This window comes from Adiantum capillus-veneris, chromosome 18 (assembly GCF_014529385.1).
Source record: "Adiantum capillus-veneris isolate H3 chromosome 18, ASM1452938v2, whole genome shotgun sequence".
Lineage (NCBI taxonomy): Eukaryota > Viridiplantae > Streptophyta > Polypodiopsida > Polypodiales > Pteridaceae > Adiantum > Adiantum capillus-veneris.
In genome coordinates this window covers 23,488,969-23,512,918 of record NC_140948.1, presented here as the reverse complement: position 1 = coordinate 23,512,918, position 23,950 = coordinate 23,488,969, and the positions used below count along the sequence as shown (strand labels likewise).

Here is a 23,950-nt window from a genome sequence, read left to right as displayed (position 1 = left end):
GTTTTTTTCAAAACCCTGAAAGGACACTTTTATGTTCTGTTAGGTTACCAACCTAGTGTTAATATATCTAATGAGAACTCCTCTTTCATTTCGCTCCACCGGTGCCTCATCTCTAACTCGAGTCCTCGTCGGATAGATCTTTAAGGTCTCTTGGTAGACTACTTTCTATTGGGGTTAGCCCCACTTGGGTTGGGCGTCTTGTATGTGTGAACATGATGTAGAGAGCCTTATTTATAGGCTTAGAATATCTAATGAGAACTCCTCTTTCATTTTGCTCCACGGTGCTCACTCTAACTCGAGACCTCGTCGGATAGGTCTTTAAGGTCTCTTGGGACGGTTTCCTTCTTCTCTACTCTATCACTCACCATGAGCATACGAGAGGCCATTCGCTTCTTCTCCGTGCGACCAGAGGTGTGAGCAAAAGTAACAGCTTCTTCTCTCGCTAGTCTGTGTGTGTAGCACCAGAGGTGCGTAGCAAAAGTAACAGCTGAGGCCGGTGGGGCTTGGACCAGCTGTAGCACCAGGCGGGCGACGATTGACCGCTCTCTGGAGGAGCCACAGCCACACTTCAACGCGTGCGCGCGCGAGCGCCCCCCCCCCCACACGCATCATCGCCACATGCGGCTGGCTGCAGCTCATAAGCAGTGGATCAAAAGCCAACCCTGGTGAAAGGCGACAACAGTAGCCCATCCTGGTGCTCCATAGCCCACAGCAGCTGACATAAGAGGCCAGCTTTACTGCACATAAAAGGGGTCTGGAACTCTTTTTACGACATCGCGAACAGAAAATGGCTCTTAGTATACCATCCCACAACAACAGTCAAACTCTCGTTATATTGATGAGAACGGCAATATTCTTTCCTTGCTGTTGGCTTTCCAATTTGATCAGGATTGATTTTGCAGCACACCTGTTGCTACTATAGTCAATCCATTGTGCATGTAGACCTCTCCTCTGAGGGAATGGAGTAGTTTTTCTTGATTGCTGACCCAGAGAGCTGACACAGATGTTGATTTCTTCATCATTTTCCAGACAACAACCAAAGCAAAAAAGGCATATAGTGAGGGTGCCCCCAGCTGCTGTAGCAAGTGGAGAAACAATAACCCAACCAGGCAATTGGTGATCCAATGCACACACATGCTCACAGCCATTGCCTTTGCCCTGATTCGGTTCGGAAAAAATCTCTGGCAAAAGTAATGCAGGCACCTGTCCCACACCCAATGCAAATGAGAGAACATTCATCAGTGTTCCTAAGAGAGATTGGATGGAAGAAAAAGCTGAGACACTTCCTACAAATGCTTGTGACACCAAAGAAGCCGCAAACATGCCGCTCCGGATTCGGAGCTTCACAGGCATGTTTGCGGCTTCGGTGACACAAGCATTTGTAGGAAGTATCTCAGCTTTTTCTTCCTGCATGCAAGGGGTATATTCTCTCTTTTGCATTGGGACCGGCCGTGGCTGCATTACTTTTACCTCTGGAGCATGCGGCTGGCTGCAGCTCATGAGCAGTGGATCAAAAGCCAACCCTGGTGAAAGGCGACAACAATAGCCCATCCTGGTGCTCCATAGCCCACAGTAGCTGCGATACGCCTGTGAGAGTGGCCGCCATAGCCAATTCCAAGCAAGGCTCCCAAGCAATTTGGAAAGGAGGTTCTTCAGATGGGTTTCGTTCGCTTTCAGGGAAAGGATTCGTGCAGCTTGCCTTTCTGCCGCCTGTTCTCCTCATCAAGCCCTTGCCACAGAGTTCAACCTCCTCAACGACGGTGTTGACCAGCACGATAATTGCTGAAATTATCAAGAGTTTTTTTTTTTTTAAATTCTTCGTGTTTTTTTGTTCAAAAGGTGATTCACACAATTGGTTGGTACTCTTACGAGTGTGTACGCATTTGACACTTACACAAATTTCTCGAGCCAAAGAACCATATCTTGTGTACAATCTCTATGTCTCGAAAACTAAGTTGTCATGTATGTGACTGCTAGCCAACATATGATGTAGGTTTGTATGTAATTACTATTCAAGGATTAGACACTCCAACGACGATATGCTGATGAATGACGTTGTAGGTAAGACCTTCCCTCGCTGATTTTGAAAAGCCCTAGTTTGTTTTGTAGACTCCAATCTCATGAGGTTAACAGGTAAACCTAAACCCGAGGTTAACTAAAGTATACCAAAAACTCTAGGATTTGGGCGCAAACCAAAAACCCCACATGATGGTAGCTCAGAAGTAGTGCCAGGTTGTGTAAAAACCAAAAACTCACGGTTTGCGAGTATACCAAAACCTCGTTTGTGTCATGAGAGTGGAGACCTTTGTTCAAGGGGACGCATGATTATGCCAAGTTTGGTTGAAGGGGGCGATTGTTGGGTCAGCCCAACTTGGGCGCCGTGTATGTGTGAACATGGTGTAGAGAGCCTTATTTGTAGGCTTATAATATCTAATGAGAACTCTTCTTTCATTTTTCTCCACCGGTGCCTCATCTCTAACTCTTCTGTCACTCCCTCTCCTCACCATGCACATACGAGACGCCATTCACTTCTTCTCCGTGCTCATCACTTACATTATTAAGTGGGAACACAAGCCATGCTATCATCTTCTTTTGAGCCTTCCTAGGCAACAGGTTGGCCGGATGCTGGCTTTGAACTAATTTATTGTCTGTGGTCTCTGACATGCCCATTGTCGGTAAATCCTTTTTGGTTGATAGGTATTAGTTGGTCTGACATTGGCCTCAGACAGGGTTTCCTATTCACAACCTTTATGGTCCTTTGGCTTGGATGGTTGCAGGTTATAGGAGCTACCGATTATACTTCCTTGATTAGATTTTGTACCTAATACTAAAGTCTTTTTCTAATAAAGGCTACAAAAGACATCCACACTATTTTCTACTGGTTGACAAAGCCTTAATACTCCCATTGGAATGCAATCTTCTCTAAAGACATTATCGAATACTATTTTGATGAGACTTCCTTCACTTTCTTCATGGATTTTTGAAGTGTTACAACTCTTTTGGCTTCCAATTTGACTTTTTTACTCTTATCGACTTGGTGAGGCAGTAGGCCCATACTTAATGGACCTATTGCCTTAACATTGAGTATGGTGCCTAGGTAAGGGTGGACGTGCATGTGCGCGCATGCGTGCGCGTGCGCGCACACACACACACACACACACACACACACACACACACTTGGTCACTAATGATCTAGATTGTGCTAATATGTATAATGCTCAGTCTTTTTTACATTGGGCTAACACTACAACACGTCGCACAAAAAGCGGCGAGACAAGCTTTCTTTTAAAAGTAAAATACGTTGGAATAAGCATCATAATAAAAGCTGGTATCGTAGCATCGGTATACAGATCGATAACAATCATCGAAATATATGCAGTTATAACCGTCAAAATTTACGCAGTTATTAACGCTTGCATACACGTAGTTATACACACCGGAAATTTAATCAGATACCGACGGTTCTTCAGAGGCCTATACTGGCGTATATACTGAATTCTGTTTTGACGACCAAACTTGCAATTTTTTTTTTTGGGCAGAGAGGGTTGGGGATTGATGCTGCATGTACTTCAGCAACAGAAAACAACCCTCTCTACCCAAAGGAAGACTGCACAAGCAACCGCACTCCACCTACAAGTTGACACTAAAGAGCGGGTGTATACAGATTAGCAAAACTATAAAAAGAACAAAATCATAAAATCAAAAGCTTAATCATGACAAGTTCTCAAAAGCATAACCATAACGTCGACTCCCAAACCATAGGCACAACGGCATAACCATAACCATAATCTGATTGCCAAACCATAACTATCACATGATTGCCATACCATCACTAAAAACCATAACCATAACTTAATTGTCAAACCCTAACCATACCATGATTTCCATACCATTATTGCAAAACCGTAACCATAACTTGATTGCCAAACCGTGATCAAAACCTCTGTGCCATACCATAACCATAATCTCTGTGCCATACCATAATTGCGAAACAAATCATAATCACAAACAGAATGCAAAACCATAAACATAAGCACTACAAAATTGTACATGCAAACAATCATGAGTAAGACTGTATCAAAAAGACCATAGCTACAAAAAAGAATGTGCAAAGGAAACTATGAAGATGACTGAGTAAGACTGTATCAAGAAGACCTTCATGGTAATGCCTTCTGATCGACATCCTCTCCCTCCTCCTATAGCTGGGTCAAAAGGGCCACAAGTCCATGCTTGTATCCTTACTTCTCCTCTCGGCGTGTCGAAAGGCGCTTCACGACAACTTCCTACAAAATTATGGTTTAATCATGAGATAAATTTTCAAACTTCATGTATATTTTCAACAATGCAAAGCATACATATAATACTTATAAACTCATGTCGAAGTGTGTCGTAGCCTCCACTCCCAAGATGTGACTCTCTAGCAGACTCCAAACATGCTTTGGCTGCATCTCTCTGCTACTAAAATCTGCCTGGATTGTCTTGTGTCTCTCGTGCAATCCCCGCCCACTCCTCTGCGTTCAACCATGCTGGATTTTGGTCTGTCGGCATTGTATCTGTCTCTCACCTCTGACCGACGGTGTGACATTATAGCCTTCGCCACGCCCAAAATCTAGCCATTCGAGACTTGATCGTATCCCTCCGTCGGCTTGTACTCTCTTTGAATGGCCTCGACGATGTAACTCTTTCTTTCATCGTCGTTGAGATTATTCCAAACCTCCATCACAGAGTGACCAAACTAAACTGTATAGAGTTGTCGAATCCTCTATCGCATGGCCTTGCTGACCCTATATGCCACAACAGCCCCATCCTTGCTCTTATACACCTTGCTAGGATCATGCTTGTGTGATCCCCAAGGTGTACGTGGTGTGCCAATCGGTGAACTATCTACTAAAGAGAGTGGGGGACGCTCTCTTGGTGGTGTGGATGCATCAAAAGAACTGCTACCATAGCAACCACCGCTTCCAGAACGACGCCTACCTCATCTCGAGGACAAACCACCCGTCTGTGTAGAGGGCACACTAGTCCTAGGCGTAGGAGGCATACTCGACTGAGGTGTGGGGCCGGTCGATGTAGGGACCACACTAGTCCTAGGTGTAGGGTCGACCATAGTAGGTCTAGAGGAACCTACTGTCCAAAGGTTTTGTGCCATTGCAATCTACTCTGGTGTGAACTGTGTCAAAAAGAGACCCATCTGCTCAGGTGACATGCCTGCCAGAGTGACAAGAAAACTAAAACTAGGAGAGTATGGCTCATCGTCGACCATGGCTACAAATACACAAATAACACCCACAAAATACGTTAGTTTACAGAAGGAATGCTTAATCAATACAAATAACAAATAAACGAACCACCAACTCAAATGAATGGATCTAAAGTGTATTGTAGACTAATAAAAAGAGTTTTACAAAAGAGTTCCTAGCAAAAATCATTAGTTAATCTCTTGTCTTCTATGAGATCTGATGCACCAAAGATGTCTATCTCAATCTGTACTTTTGTATCTTCGTCATCAAACCCTACTTCTTTGTCACTCTTCGCATCAGCTTTAGTATTTGACACTTCATCTCTAGGTTCAGGCATATGCTCACCACTGACCTCCAGCTCAAAATCCAAACTTATATCATTCGTCGGCCCTGCACTTTGTTCATGAATCACCTCTTTGACCTCAACGTCCAATCCTTCACACACTTGCTTGCTCCGTCTGTAAAGTGTGAGCTTTTTCCTAAAGTGTGAGTCAAGGAGAGAAGAGTGGAATTATCCCATATGCTGTGGAGCAAGGCTATAGAGCTACTTAAAGCTCATTTCATGAATGAATAAACACACTCTATTTTGCACTACATGCTTGTTTATGGTGATCCTGTGCTAAGCTAAGTCAATACTCAAGATTGTGTATATGAGTCCAAGCTAATTCTATCTTGAAACCTAATTCACTTGAGAAATAAGATTGCTTACACACACGCTTGCACTATGTTTCCCTTTCATCCACCCTAGCTAGCACGATCCAATTCCTTACAATTGGTATTAGAGCTTTAGGTTATGCTAGCTAGATTTGTCACTATGCATTAGTGTGTTAATTATTAGCATCTCCATTAGATTGATTAGCATTCATAATTATTGTTACGGTCCATTGACATTTTCATAACTAGTTGCATCTCTCACTAATTAAGCACTAATCTAGCTATGTGTGGGCATGTACTTGGCACACCCAAGAGGCCACTACCCTCCATGGCTAGGTAGACTTGATTAGGGAGAGAATTAGCATCTTTTTGTGTTGCATTTAGAACACTTTTTTGTGTCAATTTTTGGTTAATTTTCCCCTTTAACTAATTTCATAAAGCTCCCTTTGTTTTTTTTTGGCATTGCTCACGTGATCCCAAAGTGCTCATTTCAAGCTTTCCGTAGCCTGCCCTCAAACTCTGCAAATCGAGCCCGGGAGCCCCCTCATCTACTTCCCCAAAATTGTGCAATAATTGGGTGTGTGTGTGCTCCCCTGGCAAACTCAGCATAAATTTACTTTTTTTGCAAGGCTTTCACAAGCAAAGCTTGTGGGCTTGTTGGCTAGCTAATATTGGATATGCTATATTTGGATTGCAAGGCTGAGGGGTCAAATCGCGTCCTTGTTTTGGCAACTCGGGCGGATGTGAAGCAGCGAATGCAATAGGCCTTTTTTCTTAGGAAGTCGGGTCCACTAGGGACTATTCCTGCCGCCCTTTTGCCTGCACTGCACGGCCCCTGTAGAGAACTAATCTCGCGGCCAATATTTTTGCTCACACACTTGTCCAAGGGGAGTGTCCCACTGGCACTTCAAAAGAGTCCTTCAAAGCTAGCTTCGAAGATGGAACACACCAAAGCATTCAAAAAAGCTTCATCGAGCTTCAAGGTGGTTTCCAAGCAATTTAAGGGAGGTTGAAGCTTCATTAAGGCCACTCAAAACCTTCATCGAGCACTCCAAGGGCTACCAAAGGGGCCATTCTCATCAACTGCAGCATTGCAACAATTCAAAGAAGATTATTACCAAGCTTCAAGGAGGGTTTCTTTTGAGCATCAAAAGAGAAAGCAAAGGGTCATTTCCCCTATCTGTGAAGAGGGGCTTCACTCTGGCGAAGAGGGGCTTCACAAAGGGATTTCTCTCTCCCCCTCTCTCTTGAACTTGCAATGAAATGAACCCAACTAAGCACAACTTTAAATAAATTTTCAAATTCTTGTGCACCATGTAAAGAGGTAGACACTGGCTAGGAGAGTCTCCTAAGCTAAGACCCCTCTATTAGCACAAATGGGGGACAAGGGAATAGAAAATTTCAACGGGGAAGGGTTTCACACCTGGCAAACAAAATTAAGAGGATATCTTATGAAAAAATGTTTGTGGTCTGTCATCAGCACTGCCTTAGAGCAACAAGCCGAACCCGATGGAGTGCACACTAGGGCATCTACACTCATAGCAAGTGCACAGAATTTGGCCAAAGACGAATAAGCATTAGGAATCATCATCACCTCATTGCATGACAATTATGTACATTTCATAGACGAATGCAAGCATGCACATGATGCCTGGCATGTCCTAGAAAGCAATTCTGGAGTCAGGGCCAAAAGAAGTAAAGTTAGTCTCAAAAGACAACGTTACAAGATCACCATGATTGAAGGGGAGGACATTGCTAGTCTAGTAAATAGGCTTAAGAGCATTGTCACACCCTGGGGGATTCACTCTATATACAAAACAGGATGCCACCTGCGAGTGAACAACTTTGATAAAACCACCCCTATATACGACTCATATTATGGGATATGACCCCCTTTCTACGCTTATACAACAATCAATGCAGAAAACTATCATACCCCTATCTTACATATAAAAATTAGGTCTCGCATGATCTAACTGAGTAAAACTAGTCAAAGAGCGTGTAGCATAGTGACTGGCAACGCACTGAAGAGCCACTTCTATTGATAACTAGATGTACTCTCAATGTGTCTTAGTTTGACTTTCAAACTATGTGCCTCTTCAGCCTGCACTCTAGCTACTCATCCAATTTTGACCCATCTAAATTACTCAAAAAACATGGTTATAAAGTTGTGTTAGGTTCTCAGTGTAAATTTGCATCTATACAAGCTTTCATCCCTCAACAAATGAACTGTAATTACAAAACAAGCAATTAATACAAAGCAGTGTTAGTTCTTGCATGCATCTTTGTAGCTATTGAGTCACAAACTTGAGGGCAGACTCTTTTGGGCCATGATTTTGAAACACAAAAACTTCCTCTCATTTTCTCTTTTCTCACTTCTTACTCCCCCCCTAAATATGATACCCCCTCCCTTATTTTTAAGCTTGGGAGATAAATTATTGGGGGACCTGCCCGTGACTTATACACTTATGTAAATTGTAAAACAAAACCCCTCCCATGCACTTACGTGGTACGGTAAGTTTTCCATGGTGAATCCCTCGGGTGTCACGCAGATCACTTACATCCAGGTCGAAGTACAAGAAGACGACAAAATGGCCATACTATTAAGTGCACTTCCACCTTCTTATGACCACTTAGTCACAATTCTTGTAGAAAAAGGACCGGCTCCACCTTTCCAAGATGTCATCAACTCAGTCCAAGCAGAAGAAAGAAAGCAAAAAGGTTCACTAACCTCATCAGGAGGGGCCTTTATCACAACATCCTCAAAGGGAAGATATTCGTCATCGACATCATCAACCGGAAGAAAGTGTTATGAATGTGGAAGAATGGTACACGTAGTGAAAGACTGCTACACAAACAATCCTTGAAACAAATGTGGTAAGAAGGGACACCCTCCTTCTCTATGCTACTCAAATGGAGCCAGTAGCACTGTAAAAAGTAGCAGTAGTAGAAGCAACAATAGAAGCTACGAAGGCAAGAGACCTAACAAAGGATCATCTCACATGGTAGAAGATGAAGAAGACAAAGGAGAGACCAACCTTGTCTTTTATGAAGACGTACTTTGAAGATGTAGCCTCTCTACTTGTAGGGGAGGACTTTTATTTTCTTGTGTGGATATTATCATCCTGTGTGGATTTTGTCAGCCTGTGTGGATTTTACCATCCTGTGTGGATACCAGCTTACCATTCTGTGTGGATAATGCATCTTCAGTATTTTGTCATAGTCTAAACCTCAAGGTGAGGATTGTAAAGTGTGAGCTTTGTCCCAAAGTGTGAGTCAAGGAGAGAAGAGTGCAATTATCCCATATGCTGTGGAGCAAGGCTATAGAGCTACTTAAAGCTCATTTCATGAATGAATAAATACAACTCTATTTTGCACTACATGCTTGTCTATATATGGTGAGCCTGTGCTAAGCTAAGTCAATACTCAAGATTTTGTTTATGAGTCCAAGCTAATTCTATCTTGGAACCTAATTCACTTGAGTGATAGTCTTGCTTACACACACACACTTGCACTATGCTTCCCATTCATCCACCCTAGCTAGCACAATCCAATTCCTTACACTGTGGAGCAACTTGTCCAACATAGAGCCAGCGTGGTTTAGACAGATCATTTTCATCATTTTCTCTCCACAATGGATCTAGTGTGAACACAACTTGTTCACAATGCTCCGGAAGTACGAATGTATCCCGCGCATCTATCCACACCCGCCTAGAGTTCACTTGAATCAATCCACTCTTGTCTTTGCACACAGTTGCATTAGGGCTACTAGTAATACTTGACATCAAAGATAAAAACATCAAACTTTCTAAAGTTGATCTTCAAAATGTCTTGGATGTAGCCAAAGTATTCAAGTTGGCTAGTCTATGTGTTCTCATCCTTGGTACTGCTCCTACTTTCTTGGACAAAGCTTGCCCTAGCACCACTATCAAAAGTGACCCTTTGTTCGTCGATCCGTTGCACTCTGAAGTGTTTCCCATGCAACCACAAAGCTCCATATTCGTGATATTGCAACCACAAAATTGAAACAGCTTTAAAGTTATTAAAGTAATATTATCATGTGGAGCTCAAAAAGGAAGTTGTGAAAATATACATGCCAATCGCAACCCCTTGACATCTCCTCTTCCTCTTCAATAATCAACACTCTTTGCTTCTGAGATTGTCGCATCTAACCATCACCCAGTTGGAAAGTCAAGAAATTTTTGAAGATGATCTGAAAAAGGAAGGTTTCTAGTGGCACGGTTTGAACTTATAATCTAACCTAACCTATAATGTAACCTAAATCTAACCTATAACCTAACCTAATCAAAGTCTGTTTGCATTTTTTGAAGTACACGAGTCATCTTTGAAGTCCTTTTGCATGCGTTATTTCTATTATTAAATTGCTGCTAGCTCTAACCTAACATAACCTACAACCTAAACCTAACCTGTAACTTAATGTAGCATAGCCTATAACCTATAATGTAGCATAGCCTATAACCTATAATGTAGCATAGCCTATAACCTAATCTAACCTATAACCTAAACCTAACCTATAACCTAACATAATCGAAGTCCGTTTGCGTTTTTTCTACTGTTTGTCGTTAGCTCTAACCTAACCTATAACCGACACAATCTTTCATGGTGAATGGTGTGTATTCTAATCCAACCATTGATGTCATCTTAATTAGATCTTCCTTTGATAAAACCTTGTTGGTGAGGAGTGAAAACCTTATCCAGAGTGAGAGAGAGTCTTAGGGCGATTGAATTGGCAATAATTTTGTAAGCTACTGACATCATGGTTATGAGCCACAAATGTTTCAGTTGGGAGCATCATATTTTTTTTGAACCAAACGTATAACCTAAACATTAGTTAACTTAATCTATAACCTAACCTAACCTTTTACGTATATACAATCTATAACCTAACCTATAACCTAACCTGTTGCCTAAACCTAACCTATAATCTAGCTACCTAGCCTATAACCTATAACTTAAACCTAACCTAGAGCCTCATCTATAAGCTAATCTAACCTAATTATCGTCCTATAACCTAACCTATAACCTAACCTAATCTATAAGCTAACCTAACATATAAATCTAACCTAACATATAAACCTAACCTAACCTATAACCTAAACCTAACCTATGACTTAACTTAGCCTAACGTATAATTAACCTAACTTATAACCTATAACTTAACATATAACGTATACCCTAACCTAACCTATAACTTAAATTAAACCTAACCGAAACCTATAACCTAAACCTCATTAATCGCATAATTTTGAAAACGTCATAATTCAAAACGAAGTTTCTTCAAAACATAATTTCAAAACAAGATTTTTTCATAGCATAATTTCGAAACAACATAATTCCAAAACAACATGACGAGATGGTAGCGTAATTTCATAACATAACTCCAAAGCATAATTTTGAAATAAAATTACCCCAAACCATAAATTTAAAAACATTTTTTTTCCAAAGCATTATTTCTAAACAAAATGGCATAAAAACTTAAAGCATTGAAAGCCTAAAGTATGAAATTTTATTTTGTGAATATATAAATTAATTTAATATGTATTAAAGTTTAAAGCACTCACATGCGGCCTATTTGAGCAATAACGGGTCTTGTAAACGTCCTTGAACCTGCAAAAATGCACACACACACTATTTTAAACCTTAAACCCTAAACCTACAAGCAAACTTGAAAAGAATCTCACCTTGGTGCTAGAGAGTACTCCACAAGCAAGATCTTCACCTCCGGCAAGTTGTTAGGTACCAGATCTGCAGTAGGTGAGGAGGAGGGCAAGAGAAGAGACACAAAAACTAGAGAAATGCGCAGGGAAAGACCCGCGGGTTTGTTTTTTGCAGGTTCCGTTGGTACATGCATCAATGCAGGCATCAAAAAATTCATCTATACAGGTGTCGAAAGAGAAATCAATATAAGCGCCGAAAGAGACATCGGTATCTGCATCGGAAATTTAAAAATGTTTTTTTAAAAAAAAAAAATCATCTCCCTCCATACTTACCTACACATATACCAATGCCCACCGTCGATGCCGATAATTTGGTGTCGGAATTTAAGAGACCTCTTGTATTGAAAATATCCTTATTAACCCTTTGCTCTTAAAACTAAAACCCTGCTAGTAGTGGGTGTTTGGTGGGTCCTCACCCCTTAGCATTTTGTCAATTTAATTATCGCCTATATTATTGCGGCCAGTCATTTCAAACGGATACATGCGAATCTGAGGTTGTAGGGGGGGAGGGGTACAAACCACCCCCTCTATCCTTAGCTATACATTATTTCATTTTTTAGTCTTTTGATTTTTTTGATGAAGATTTTTAATTTTTTATGGATACTTTATTTTGTAGTACTTTTAAATGTTTATTAATTGCATTTTTAAAGTTCTCTTTTACTTAAAAATAATTTTAGCACTCATTGTCATTTATTCCCTTTGACTTTAGCTATATGTAATTTTTCTAATGGAATTAAGTGTTTTTCTAATTATTTATTTTTTTAGCACACATGGCTAAATAAACTACTTTTCGTGTGTGCAGGACATCGATTGGGATGATCATGGTCCCCCTAGAGGTCCTGAGCATGATCGTTGGCTCAAGGAAAACTCCCTTGTCCTTGCGTCAAGTGCAAAAGGGCAATCCCTCGCTTGAGGCGCATTGCTTTGGAGCACGTGGAGAACAAAGGGCTTTGGAATCCTCGAAAAAGCACTCAGAGAGATGATAGTGCGACTCACCCGTCGCTTGAGGAGGTGCCCCATTAGTCTGTGTTCGGTGGTGGTGCACCGATGCGCAAGGCCAAATGGTAGAGGCAATAGTGATTGGGCGATTTGGGTGCACCACATGGTGATCCTCCCGTTGGCTCTACGTCGACAACTCCTATGGTGTCTCCGTCGCACTTTGAGGCAGAGGATGAACACATGTTCGACATGTGTGATGAGTTACTAACTCATGAGTGTGACATGTGCAAGGAGGATTGTCAGCCCTGCTATTAGCAGCAAGCTAACACGGATACCATTTTTTGAGTTCTCTTTGTAAAACATTTATTATTTTGATAAATCGAGAATATTGTAACTCCTATTTTGTCAGATAAACTCTGTAATTAATGAGCCGAGGCTACAAGCTTCCAGATTGTATCAGCCAGTTACTTCCCAGCTTTGGTAGAACTCCAATTATTAGTTTTGACCACCCAAAAACCTTGGCTAAGATATAAAAGCCATTTTTTATAAGTTTTTTATAAGTTGGTGGATAAGAAATACACAACGTGAGATAACGATGCTCACTCCTCTCCTTCTCGCGTTTCCTACTCCCTCCCCGGTTGTCACATTGCAGTTGCGTTTGTTACATTGCAACAGCTGGTAAGAGCTCTACACATTAACGTAAGCAATTCACAGTATTTCGTAGCTTTTGGCATCGCCGACCCGCGGCCTAATTTTATCATAACTAGAAATTCACACTTTCAAATCAAAAAATAAGTATAGACGGGGTATTGGGACATCATTGCTAAGCATTTAGATGCATTCTGGGTCAGAAACTACTAGGTCAAAAATCCACTGCTGTTAATAATCGCGATTTTGGAACTTGACCTAAAGTGGGGTTTGAGACCATACGCATGTGTGCTTAGGTCTTATAAACTTGTCCTAGAAGTTTCGTTACGTTTGGATGTCATTTGATGCTGTAATGGATGTGATTTGTTTGTCGATGAGCGATTGGCTTTTGGTGTTTTCAGTCACTTGTGTGTAGCTTGAGTTAGATGCGAGTTGTTAGTTGTTTTCCGAGAGATTGACTACCTCTTGTAGCCTCCATGCACTAGTCGAGTCAGCTTCATCCCATGGATTGACAAATTAATCGTGGTTCTCGCTAATACTGTAATAAGATAGGATTGTGACGTTAAACATGCGTCCCACATTTGGTGCCGTTGTCGAGGATTGAAGAGATCTAAACTAGGAAAAAACACGAGCGTCTTGTGTAGTTGTCCTTTAACTTCCTCTAGGTTTGCCTAGAGTTCAAAAATTTCTTTTAGAAATCGCATAGCTTAAGATTGTCATCTTTTGCTGTGTAGAGGTAGCTTGGAAGTAATCGTACTTGCTGAGTGCCTTTAGGATTGTAGGATTGTAAAAATAGATTAGGATTTTGAGAATGATTGGTAGACAAGACAAGTCTTAAGATCAGTGCGCAGAAAAACATAAAAGACAAGAAAACGAGTGTTTGTGGACACTTTCCACAACCCCATTGCATGAAAATCTAGAAGTAGGGTAAGTAGGATCCGAGGTGGATTTCAGTACATTTCTCTCTCTGAAAGAATCAAGTGTGAGTTGTTATTGGAAGTTGCAAAAATTCAGGTCTACGGCTAGAAATAGCTCGAAAAGACTCGAAATCACTCAATCCTACTGGAGATTAAGCTTAAGAGTTGTCTGAACCAGTTGGTAAGCTCAAAGACACTTTGAGGTAAAAATTTCAAGAGTTGGCCAAAACTCAGATTATTTACTTTTTCTTGACATTTTAGGCCAAATTAAGTTTTGACTTGATTCATAGACTTAAAATAGCTCACATAAAGACTGTCTTCGAAAAAATTGCAAAAAAGTGTTCATTTCAAGTCTGAAGTTAATAATCGTGATTATTAACTTTCTGCTCCAAATTGACCAAGGTTCATACCATTGACTCATTGCATGTGTACAAACAAATTTTGTAAAGGCCCAAGAGGTTCGGATCACCAAACTGACACAAAACTGGGTGAAAACTAAAGTTTGTACTGACTTTTTGAATCTTGAGTGTAAATTGGAAAAACTTGTTGAAAATTGATTCATAGGCTTATATTGATGTGATAAACATGTGTACATGCTCATTTGACCAAAAAATTGTAAAAACTTATCAGTTGTAAATAATCATGATTATTTACATCTGTCCCATTTTTCAACTTTTTTGACCAAGTCATAATACCACTAGTTTTAACATGTTGTAATAAGCCCACAAACCAAATTTGGTAAGATTTGGATCACTGGATTGAAAATTGTGACCAAATTTGCAAAGTTAGTCTACAGACAGATAATTGATGACCATTTGACAACAAATTGTCTGAACTTGATGAAACTTGGCTAGTAATCTTACCTAGAGGTGCTCAATAGATCTGTGTCAAAGTTGGGGCAAAAAGTTGCAAAAATAATAGCTGGAGTAAATAATCACAATTATTTACATCTGCTTCAAAACTTGAGAAATTTGCAAGTTTGAGTGTACAGCATATCAAGTAGACCTCACAAATCAATTTTGGTGAAATTTGGATCACGAAAGTGAGGCTTATGCGAGATTCTCGAAATCAGAGTCTGCGGACACAAAACAGTTCATAAACTTGATTAGATTTTGTCCAAACTTGTTGAAACTTGTCCAAAGACTTTAACAAGTTGTATACTTTCCAAACCAATTAAAAAAGTGCAAAAAATTGACAAAAGTAAATAATCACGATTATTTACTTCTGCTATCCAGAGACATCAATTTTGACTTTTGAACTTATACAGTGTTAGACCAACATAATATAAAGCCACAGGGCAATTTTGGGTTCAATTGGATCAAAATTGCTACATGTACACTCAGTTTTCAAGTTACAGATCAAACCTTTGATTTTTGCTAAGTCGAATCTGAAAGTCAAATTTTGACTTCCATAGCTCGATTTGAAGTGATACACAGAGATCAATCACGAGAGTTAGCAAAAAATCTATTGTCTTTATAGAAGAATAGCTAACTTGATCAAATTTGTACAGGAATCAGGTTGCAGACGAGGAATCAGTGGCTTGACAGAAAGTTGCAATCGAATCAAGTGGAAATTGACGACAAGTCAATCCAAAGGTGAGTACTCTATCCAGGGCTTCATAAGTCTATATGAACCTTAGATCTGGTCGTGTACTAGGAAATCAGGGCATACTCGGAGAAACCTCCAGTAAGAGTATCCACCAAAAAAAGTGTGAATCAAGACAATTCCTTGTACACAATTCTTGAAGAAGTCTCAGACACTTTTCAGACTCAACATCCGAAATGTCTTCTTACTCGACTCACTCGGAAACTGGAACGACAATGCGCTATAAGCATATACTCTCTTTTTACAAGACTAACCGTCATGGAGCTAGGTTTACTTGGACCCTAACGAGAAGTACGCTATTCGCATTGATGACCATGGTATTGAGTTCGAAGAAGAGATTATGGCAAACAAACAAGGAAAAATATACATGGACAGAAAAGGAACTCAATATGTACAAGTTGAAAACCCTGATGTGGTAGACAAATGGGGATTAGAAGTAAACACCATAATCCCAGATATGTCAGCAAAAGAAGAACCACCAACTTTAGAATTCAAAGGATATGATCAAGTAGACTTGAAGCCTTTGAAACGGCTTAGTACGGATAATCCTAGGATTGGAGTCTATTGTTGGGAAGATAGAAACATAAAAGATCTTTTATGGACTTTGCTTCCCAAACCACGACAACTAACGGCCATGTAGATTATCTATATCTTCAAGATCAAAGATGAAGGATCAGCGGACCTAGCAACCGACCTGTTTAGGGATTGTTATAACAACAACTTTGTTATGATGACTCCTCAGGAGGTAGAACAAACCAAATACCAAGGGTATTTTATACGGGATTGGTTATTGGGACAAGCACCAGAGACAATTCCAAGAGATGAACACCGTGAGAGATCATCTGAGAGTAATGTAAAGAAACCAGAAACCACCTCATCACGTAGAAAACCGGGTGACGCTAAGGCCAGTCCAGGGCTTCATGAGTCACTATTTCCAACAGACTGGTTTGAAGGACTCGGAACAGTACCAACTGTCAGAAGACCTGGGGTTGAACCAAACAGACGCATCAGACCAACTCATTTTCAAAAATGGGTTAGAAAATACAATGGATCAGGGGATCCATATGACCACTTAGCAAGCTTTAAGAGCATAACATATATTCAATTTCCATACTTAATTCGAGGGGTTTGGAATGACATTAGAAGGAAAAGCATTGACATGGTTCCAAAACATTCCACCAAGGTCAATCATGGACTTGAACACATTAGCTCAAGGATTTGTAGCTGCTTGTTCCAAAACAGGGATCAAACATAATACGGTAGCTCAAATCTACAACTTTAAGTAGAAACATGGTGAGTCTGTTAGGGATTGTGCAACTCGAATGAAACAATACATTTCCAGATGCCCAGAGCTAGAGATACATGCAGAAGAACGACTTGTATCTTTGTTCCTGGAGGGACTACTAAACAAATAACTTCATGCTATACTCTATAGTAAAAAGCATACAACCCTAGAAGCGTGTGTGTCAGATGCTATTGACTTAGGAGACAATTGTGAAATTTTCAACAAAGAAAATGTCCCTAAGGATAACCAAAGTGAGAAAACAACATCCACTAAACCAGCACAAGTGGGAACGGCTGCTGTAGCACCACTCTCAGCCATAGAAGATATGCTTAAAAGGATGAACGACATGATGAACAACATGCAAAAAGCACCTATGAGGGGACCAGGACAAGGGATACCTCCATAGGGACAACCAATTAGGACACAAAAATGGTGTGCAATCGAGGGTAAATGGACCAACCATGAGACCCACAAGTGCTACTTCAGACCAAAGTATGATGGGAATGTTCAGTACGTGCCCATGAGGCCACAAGGACAACCCATGTATAGATATCAACCTAATATGGCCCAAGCTCAAAGACCACCAATGAGTATGGAAAGACATCAACTTGTGTTGGGACAACAACCTCCGTATCCAGTACATAATGCAGTGACTGTAAAGTACATGCACTCTGAAGGAGTCATAGATGAACAAGCATTAGTGCCTGTTACACCCTATGCAGAGCCTAGTCCATCTACAGTAATGGTAGAAGGAGATTGATATAATTCACATCCACCACCAATGGAAGAAACCGTGACTTATGATCCACCAGAGCTCATACCAATGGAAGAAACCATGACTTATGCTCCACCAGAGCTCGCACCAATGTATTATGTAGCTAATCACCAATGGAAGAAATCGTGACTTATGCTCCACCAGAGCTCGCACCAATGGAAAAAACCATGACGTATGCTCCACTAGAGCTCGCACCAATGTATTATTTAGCTAATCAAGGTGTCAGACCTCCCATGGTAAGACCCATGATGAAGCCAAGAACATGAAACTGTCATAGCTGTGGTGTTGATGATCATTGGAAAAATGAATGTCCAGAACGTGACAAAAACCTCAAACCAGTTGAAGCCTATTGCATACAATGTTGCAAAAAGGGAGAAAACTTTTCGAAAGATTGTCTTAAAAATCCTTTAAACAAGGGTAAAACCGTAGTAAACGTAGTCCAAGTGATACCTAGTAGCTCATTAGAGAGTGAACCGATTGTTCCAATCAAGGTAATCACTAGAGTGTAGGACAAGAAAAAGAAACACAACTCCTCTGATGATTCGGAAAGTACAAAAATTTCCTCTCAAAGAATCAAAAGGAGCAGAAGCAAAAGATATGAGATGAGAAAACAAAAACAATGGGTAGAAATCGAGGAGAAAGCAAAAAAACTATTCTAGGAAAAGTTGAAAGAAACTGGAAGTGAATTCAAGGAAACAACCGTGAAATCTAGAGGATCCATTCTAGTTGATAGAATTTTTGAGCCTATTAATGCCGCCTTGGAAGCCTACCACGCAGGACTTAAAGCACGCCAAAACATGATGTTGGACGGATACGCCGCGACGGACGTCAGCACAGTGAGAACTCACCTAACATATAATGTCAGCTAAGGACGAAGCTCGTCGACCCGCAGGTGCGTGGAAGCAAGCATAAGGTGTCAACCTACACTCGACCGACTCCTAACTAATTCTGATAGAGGGCTCTACCAATTGTCTAAGTCACAGCCTTCAAGAGTGCATAAAAGGAAACTTCCTACAACGCTTTCTAGAGCCGAACACCCATCAAACAGTTTCGAAACACCATAGAACTTGAAGGAGATCCTACTAATACCAATAGGTCGCTCTCCCTAAGGTCTATGAACCAAAACCTCAACCCAAAACACACGGTGCAAAATCACGGAGGATATCTGGCCGAAATTTGCAGGTCTTCGTTTCCGAAATCTAAAGTACCTAATGTGTAGTTCTACTCAATGTGAACGCGTGGATATGCTGCAATGCAAAATCGAACAACGTATGCTCACCAAATCACCAGATCAAGCTTGTAGAAGGAGCTCGCAAAACCGGACCGTACGCGCGCAATGTAGGTATCGGCGCGTAGCTCTCGTCGAGGGCAACACACTGCACTTCTCCGCACTCGATTCCGACCACCGGTGCACACATAGCATCAAGATGAAGCTCACACTTTCTCTCGTACACAGTACGCTCACTCACAGACATATATATACCTTACAATTCTCAAACCCTAAAGTTCCAAATCAACCATCTACTCAATCTAACTATCAAAATTGGGATACAATCTGGAAACTTCTGTAAGCCCCAATATTTACAAGGTGAAAAATCAGGTTTCCTCAATAAATGAATAATTACAAAAAATGATAATCTTCCGAGTAGTTAGTTTTCGTGGGGTGTGTCCAGCTTCTAACAATCCCCCCCTCCTTGCTCATGTCGTCCCCGACATGGCCGCTTATCTGCTTCTTCATCGTATGGTTGTAATGGCTCCAAACCCGCCGACACCAAAAGCGGGATGGAACCTTTGACAGGTCTCTAGGCCTACTATAGTCAAGTCTTTAAACAAGGAAAATTCCAGGAAATTCACCCTTACCATTGGCAATGGTTTAGGTTTATAGCCCTAGAAGAGACCTAGTCCTGTCTCCCAGTGGAAACGGGATTCTAAAAAAAAAATTCCGGCCCTAAATCTTCATCCTTTAGAGTAAGGTTTCCTTAGCCAACGCTTTTTTCCCTCTAACATATGTGAGGGTACAGCCGCTAGTGGATTCCTCATCCAAGTGAAGTTTCTAAACGTTTTAGTGCGCGGGAATGGATAGTTACCTGACTAATCAGGTCCACCCGTCCATGATTGACAACCTTAGTCAATCCCCACTTACCACCCCGCACTCACACATGATTCTATTGTTGTTTAATTACTACCACACTCTTTTCACAATTAAAAATAATGATTCCTTTTTTTAACTTTTCAAATTGCATTTCTTTAAGACAACCTTTGAAAATAGTATTCAAAGCATTCTTTCAGAAAACAGACATCTTTAAACTTAAGACAAGGTACTGTCATTTTTAAGTATCACTGACCAGTACTAACTTGTCTCAAGACCACCTATACAGGGGTGAAAAATGCCACCCATTCCTTATTTATATAACCGGGGTGGAAAAAGTCTTCACCCAAAGTCCGGGCGCCCATATGCCAAAACCAGTTGCCCAGACAACCGGGCGGTTCCTCTAGGATAAACTTAAAAGTACTATCCATAAACATAAACAAGCACGGGGTAAAGACTCCACACGTGCTGAGGTAACCGACTCCTCCATGATGGTATCTCCATCATTACTCATTACCTGGAGTAAAAATATTTCCAAGGAATCAGAGGTGTCTTGAGACAAGCTGTCTTAAGGATGGCCAAACATTTCTTTCCTATTTCAAACAATCATAACCAAATCAGTCCTTTCCTAATTACAATCATTGCTCGCGGTTTCGTGGAAGTTACCTTCCATTTACAGCCAGTTTTGTTTTTCCTTCCTAACCTTATGTATGCAATGCTTAACTTAAAATGAACTCTAAAAGATATTAATGGCATAATTGAAATCCACTTGGGACTGGTCGTCCATCTGCTGTGGGGCAGGTGCCCATAAACTCTCCTCTGTTGACCTATGGCTAGGCCCTACTTCATGGTCGTTAGTTGCTTTGTTGCGTTTGTTACTAACATCTTCATCTTCCGTCAAAGGGTTCCCCCTGGTTCTCTTGGGAGCCATTTCGACAGCCTTATAAAAAGACTTAATCCATTAGAGGATTTATTGAATAACATTTATTTTTCCGTGTTTACCCAAAATAAGGGTTTTGGACCTTGGTTAACTCTTTGGCACTTAGATAATTTTATTTCTTAATTTTTCTTATCCATTATATACAAAAATGGGTTACTTTTGACCAAAATACGTACCCTAACTATTTATCTAAGGTTAGGATAATTATAATAGATTTCCCAAGGTATATTACTTCTTTGGTATTGATATCAAAGGATTTCTATTAACTTTACTATATTTCCCTTTTTTATTCTTCCAAAAAATTGGAGTAATTTTACTGGGATATATAATTAAAATAATTTTCTAATGGTAGCATAATTACCATAGGTTCCTTGAGGTCTAATAAACCTTTGATAAATATCTCAATTCAATTTAGATCTATTTACTAATTTTCCCTATTTAAATTTCTCAAAAATAGGGTATTTTAGCTAAATTAATTAGCTAATTTAATTTCCTAAAATTATCCTAATTATCACGGGTTCTTGAACACTTAATCAACCATTGATAATTATATGGAAGCATTTGAATTCCATTACTAATTTCCCCTATTAAAATTGCTCAAAAAACAAGGTATTTTAGCTAAAGTAATTAGCTAAAGTAATCTTCTGAACTTCTCCTAATTATCATAGGTTTTTGAACACTTAATTAACCCTTGATAATTATATGACAGCATTTTAATTCCATTTACTAATTTCCTCTATTTAAATTGCTCAAAACAACATGGTATTTTAGCTAAAGTAATTAGCTAATTTACTTTCCTGAATTTCTCCTAAATATCATGGTTTTTTGAACACCTAATTAACCACTGATAATTATATGGAAGTGTTTAAATTCCATTTACTAATTTCCTTTATTAAAATTGCTCAAAAAATAGAGTATTTTAGCTAAAGTAATTAGCTAAATTAACTTTCTGAACTTCTCCTAATTATCACAGGTTTGTGAACACTTATTTAACCTCTAATAATTATATGGAAGCATTTGAATTCCATTTACTAATTTCCCCTATTAAAATTGTTTAAAAATAGGGTATTTTAGCCAAAATAATTATCTAAATTAATTTTCTGAACCTTTCCTAATTATCATGGGTTCTTGAACACCTATTTAACCACTGATAACTATCTAGAAGTGTTTCTATTCCATTTACTAATTTCCCCTATTAAAGTTTCTCAAAAAACAGCGTATTTTAGCTAAATTAATTAGCTAAATTACCTTTCTGAACTTCCCCTAATTATTGCCGGTACTTGAACATTTAGTTAACCACTGATAATTATATGGAAGTATTTGAATTCCATTTACTAATTTCCCCTATTAAATTTTCTCAGAAAATAGGGTATTTTAGCTAAAATAATAAGCTAAATTAAATTTTTGAACTTTTCATATTTACCACGGGTTTTTGAACACTTAATTAACCACTGATAATTATATGGAAGCATTTGAATTCCATTTACTAATTTCCCCTACTAAAATTATTCAAAAAACAGAGTAATTAGGCCTAATTAATTTGGAAAACTTCTCAGAAAATTATAGGATAATTAGGCCTAATTAATTTGGAAAACTTCTCAGAAAATTATAGGATAATTTTTCTAGATTAATAACTATCTAATGTATCTTTGATAAATAATTCAACTTAATCTAATCCTAATTAATATTTTTACCATTAATTCATGGATAAATTGGCTAATTTCAGCCCTAATATAAGAGAATAGATAATTAGCTCAGTATTACTAATCTTAATTATAATAATCAACAGATATTAATTAATTGAAAGAGGTTTAAGAAGCATATATAGGCCTAATCTTTGATTAATTAACCATTTATCTTAATCTAACCTTACTAATTAAGAAGGATTGGGTTAATTACCATACGGGTTAATCAATTAGAGATTTAACTCTAATGATTTCTGCGTAGTGTTTCTCCCTAGATGAGAGAGAAATTCTCAAGGCTCCGAGTCTAACAAAATATGAAGAGAATGGTCTTATTTATAGCTTTTTCTGGGTATCTGGCAGCTTTCCCCTAGTCCAAGCAGCCCCCCAGCTTGAAAATGGCGCATTTTTCAGCCATCATTGCTCTTGGCAAGTTTCCCCAGCTTCCACACTCACCCCATACCTTCCAGAATTTGCCTGTTTGATTTTTACAGATTTCCCATGATGAAATTTGGAATTTCCTATTTAACTCTAGAACCTTAGTGTAAAGAAGTCTTTGCTAATGATTAATAATGAAACCATCCAATTTTTGTTATTAATTAAATTTCTATGGTAATTTTCCAGGTCCCGTAACTGTTCCCGTTTTTATCGGAATCAGACTCTAAAAATTTCTAGACATAGTAAAGCTCTTATTATAATTCCAAAAATACCAAAATTAATAGTGTTTGGGATCCTGCAATAGTATTTTCCATTAAGTTTTTCAAGCTTAGTACAGTTTTGAAGGTTTCGGAAACTGGAAACCTTACAATCACCCCAACTTAAGGATTTGAGATGTCCTCATCTCAACCGAAATTGGGAAAATCCTTGTGAAGGGATACTTCATCCTCCCAGGTGGCATCCTCGGTAGGGTAGTCCTTCCATTTGACCAAATATTCTCTGATAACCCTGTTTCTTAGACTCCTTTCCCTGGTATCGAGAATACAATCTGGTTGGAGTTCAAGAATTCCTTGCTTCTGCATCACAATTTGTTCGTCATCTAAAGTATGATTTGGATTTGGAATGTAAGGTTTTAGAAGACTGATATGGAAGACATTATGGACCTTGAGATGCTCAGGTAATTTTAGTTTGTAAGCTTGATTACTAATTACTTTAATCACTTCATACAGTCCACAATATCTAGGGCTTAGTTTTTTGTATTTTTCCAAGGATAGAGTGCTTCTTTTTGGCCGAACTCTTAGAAATACTTTATCTCCTTGTTTGAAAACCCGATCAGTCCATTTTTTATCAGCATATTGTTTCTGGCGATCCTTGGTTGCCTGAATGTCTTGCCTTATGGCTTTGGTTTGGGCATCCATTTCCTCTAACATTTGCTTTGAAGCTTCTACCCTTGTAGTAGGGTCAGAAAAATTTAGGGGTGATATGCACGCATGCCCATAAA

The 23,950-nt window shown here is 39.5% G+C and overlaps 1 protein-coding gene across 1 annotated transcript; it reads right to left on the bottom strand.

The window, feature by feature from the left end:
* Positions 1 to 270: 270 nt before the first annotated feature.
* On the bottom strand, positions 271 to 1,986 carry LOC147435347 (uncharacterized). The gene has a single exon (XM_086487943.1). It carries the CDS (start codon positions 1,549 to 1,551, stop codon positions 820 to 822), a length of 732 nt encoding a protein of 243 aa, XP_086344069.1. The 5' UTR covers positions 1,552 to 1,986; the 3' UTR covers positions 271 to 819.
* Between the last annotated feature and the right edge of the window lie 21,964 nt (positions 1,987 to 23,950).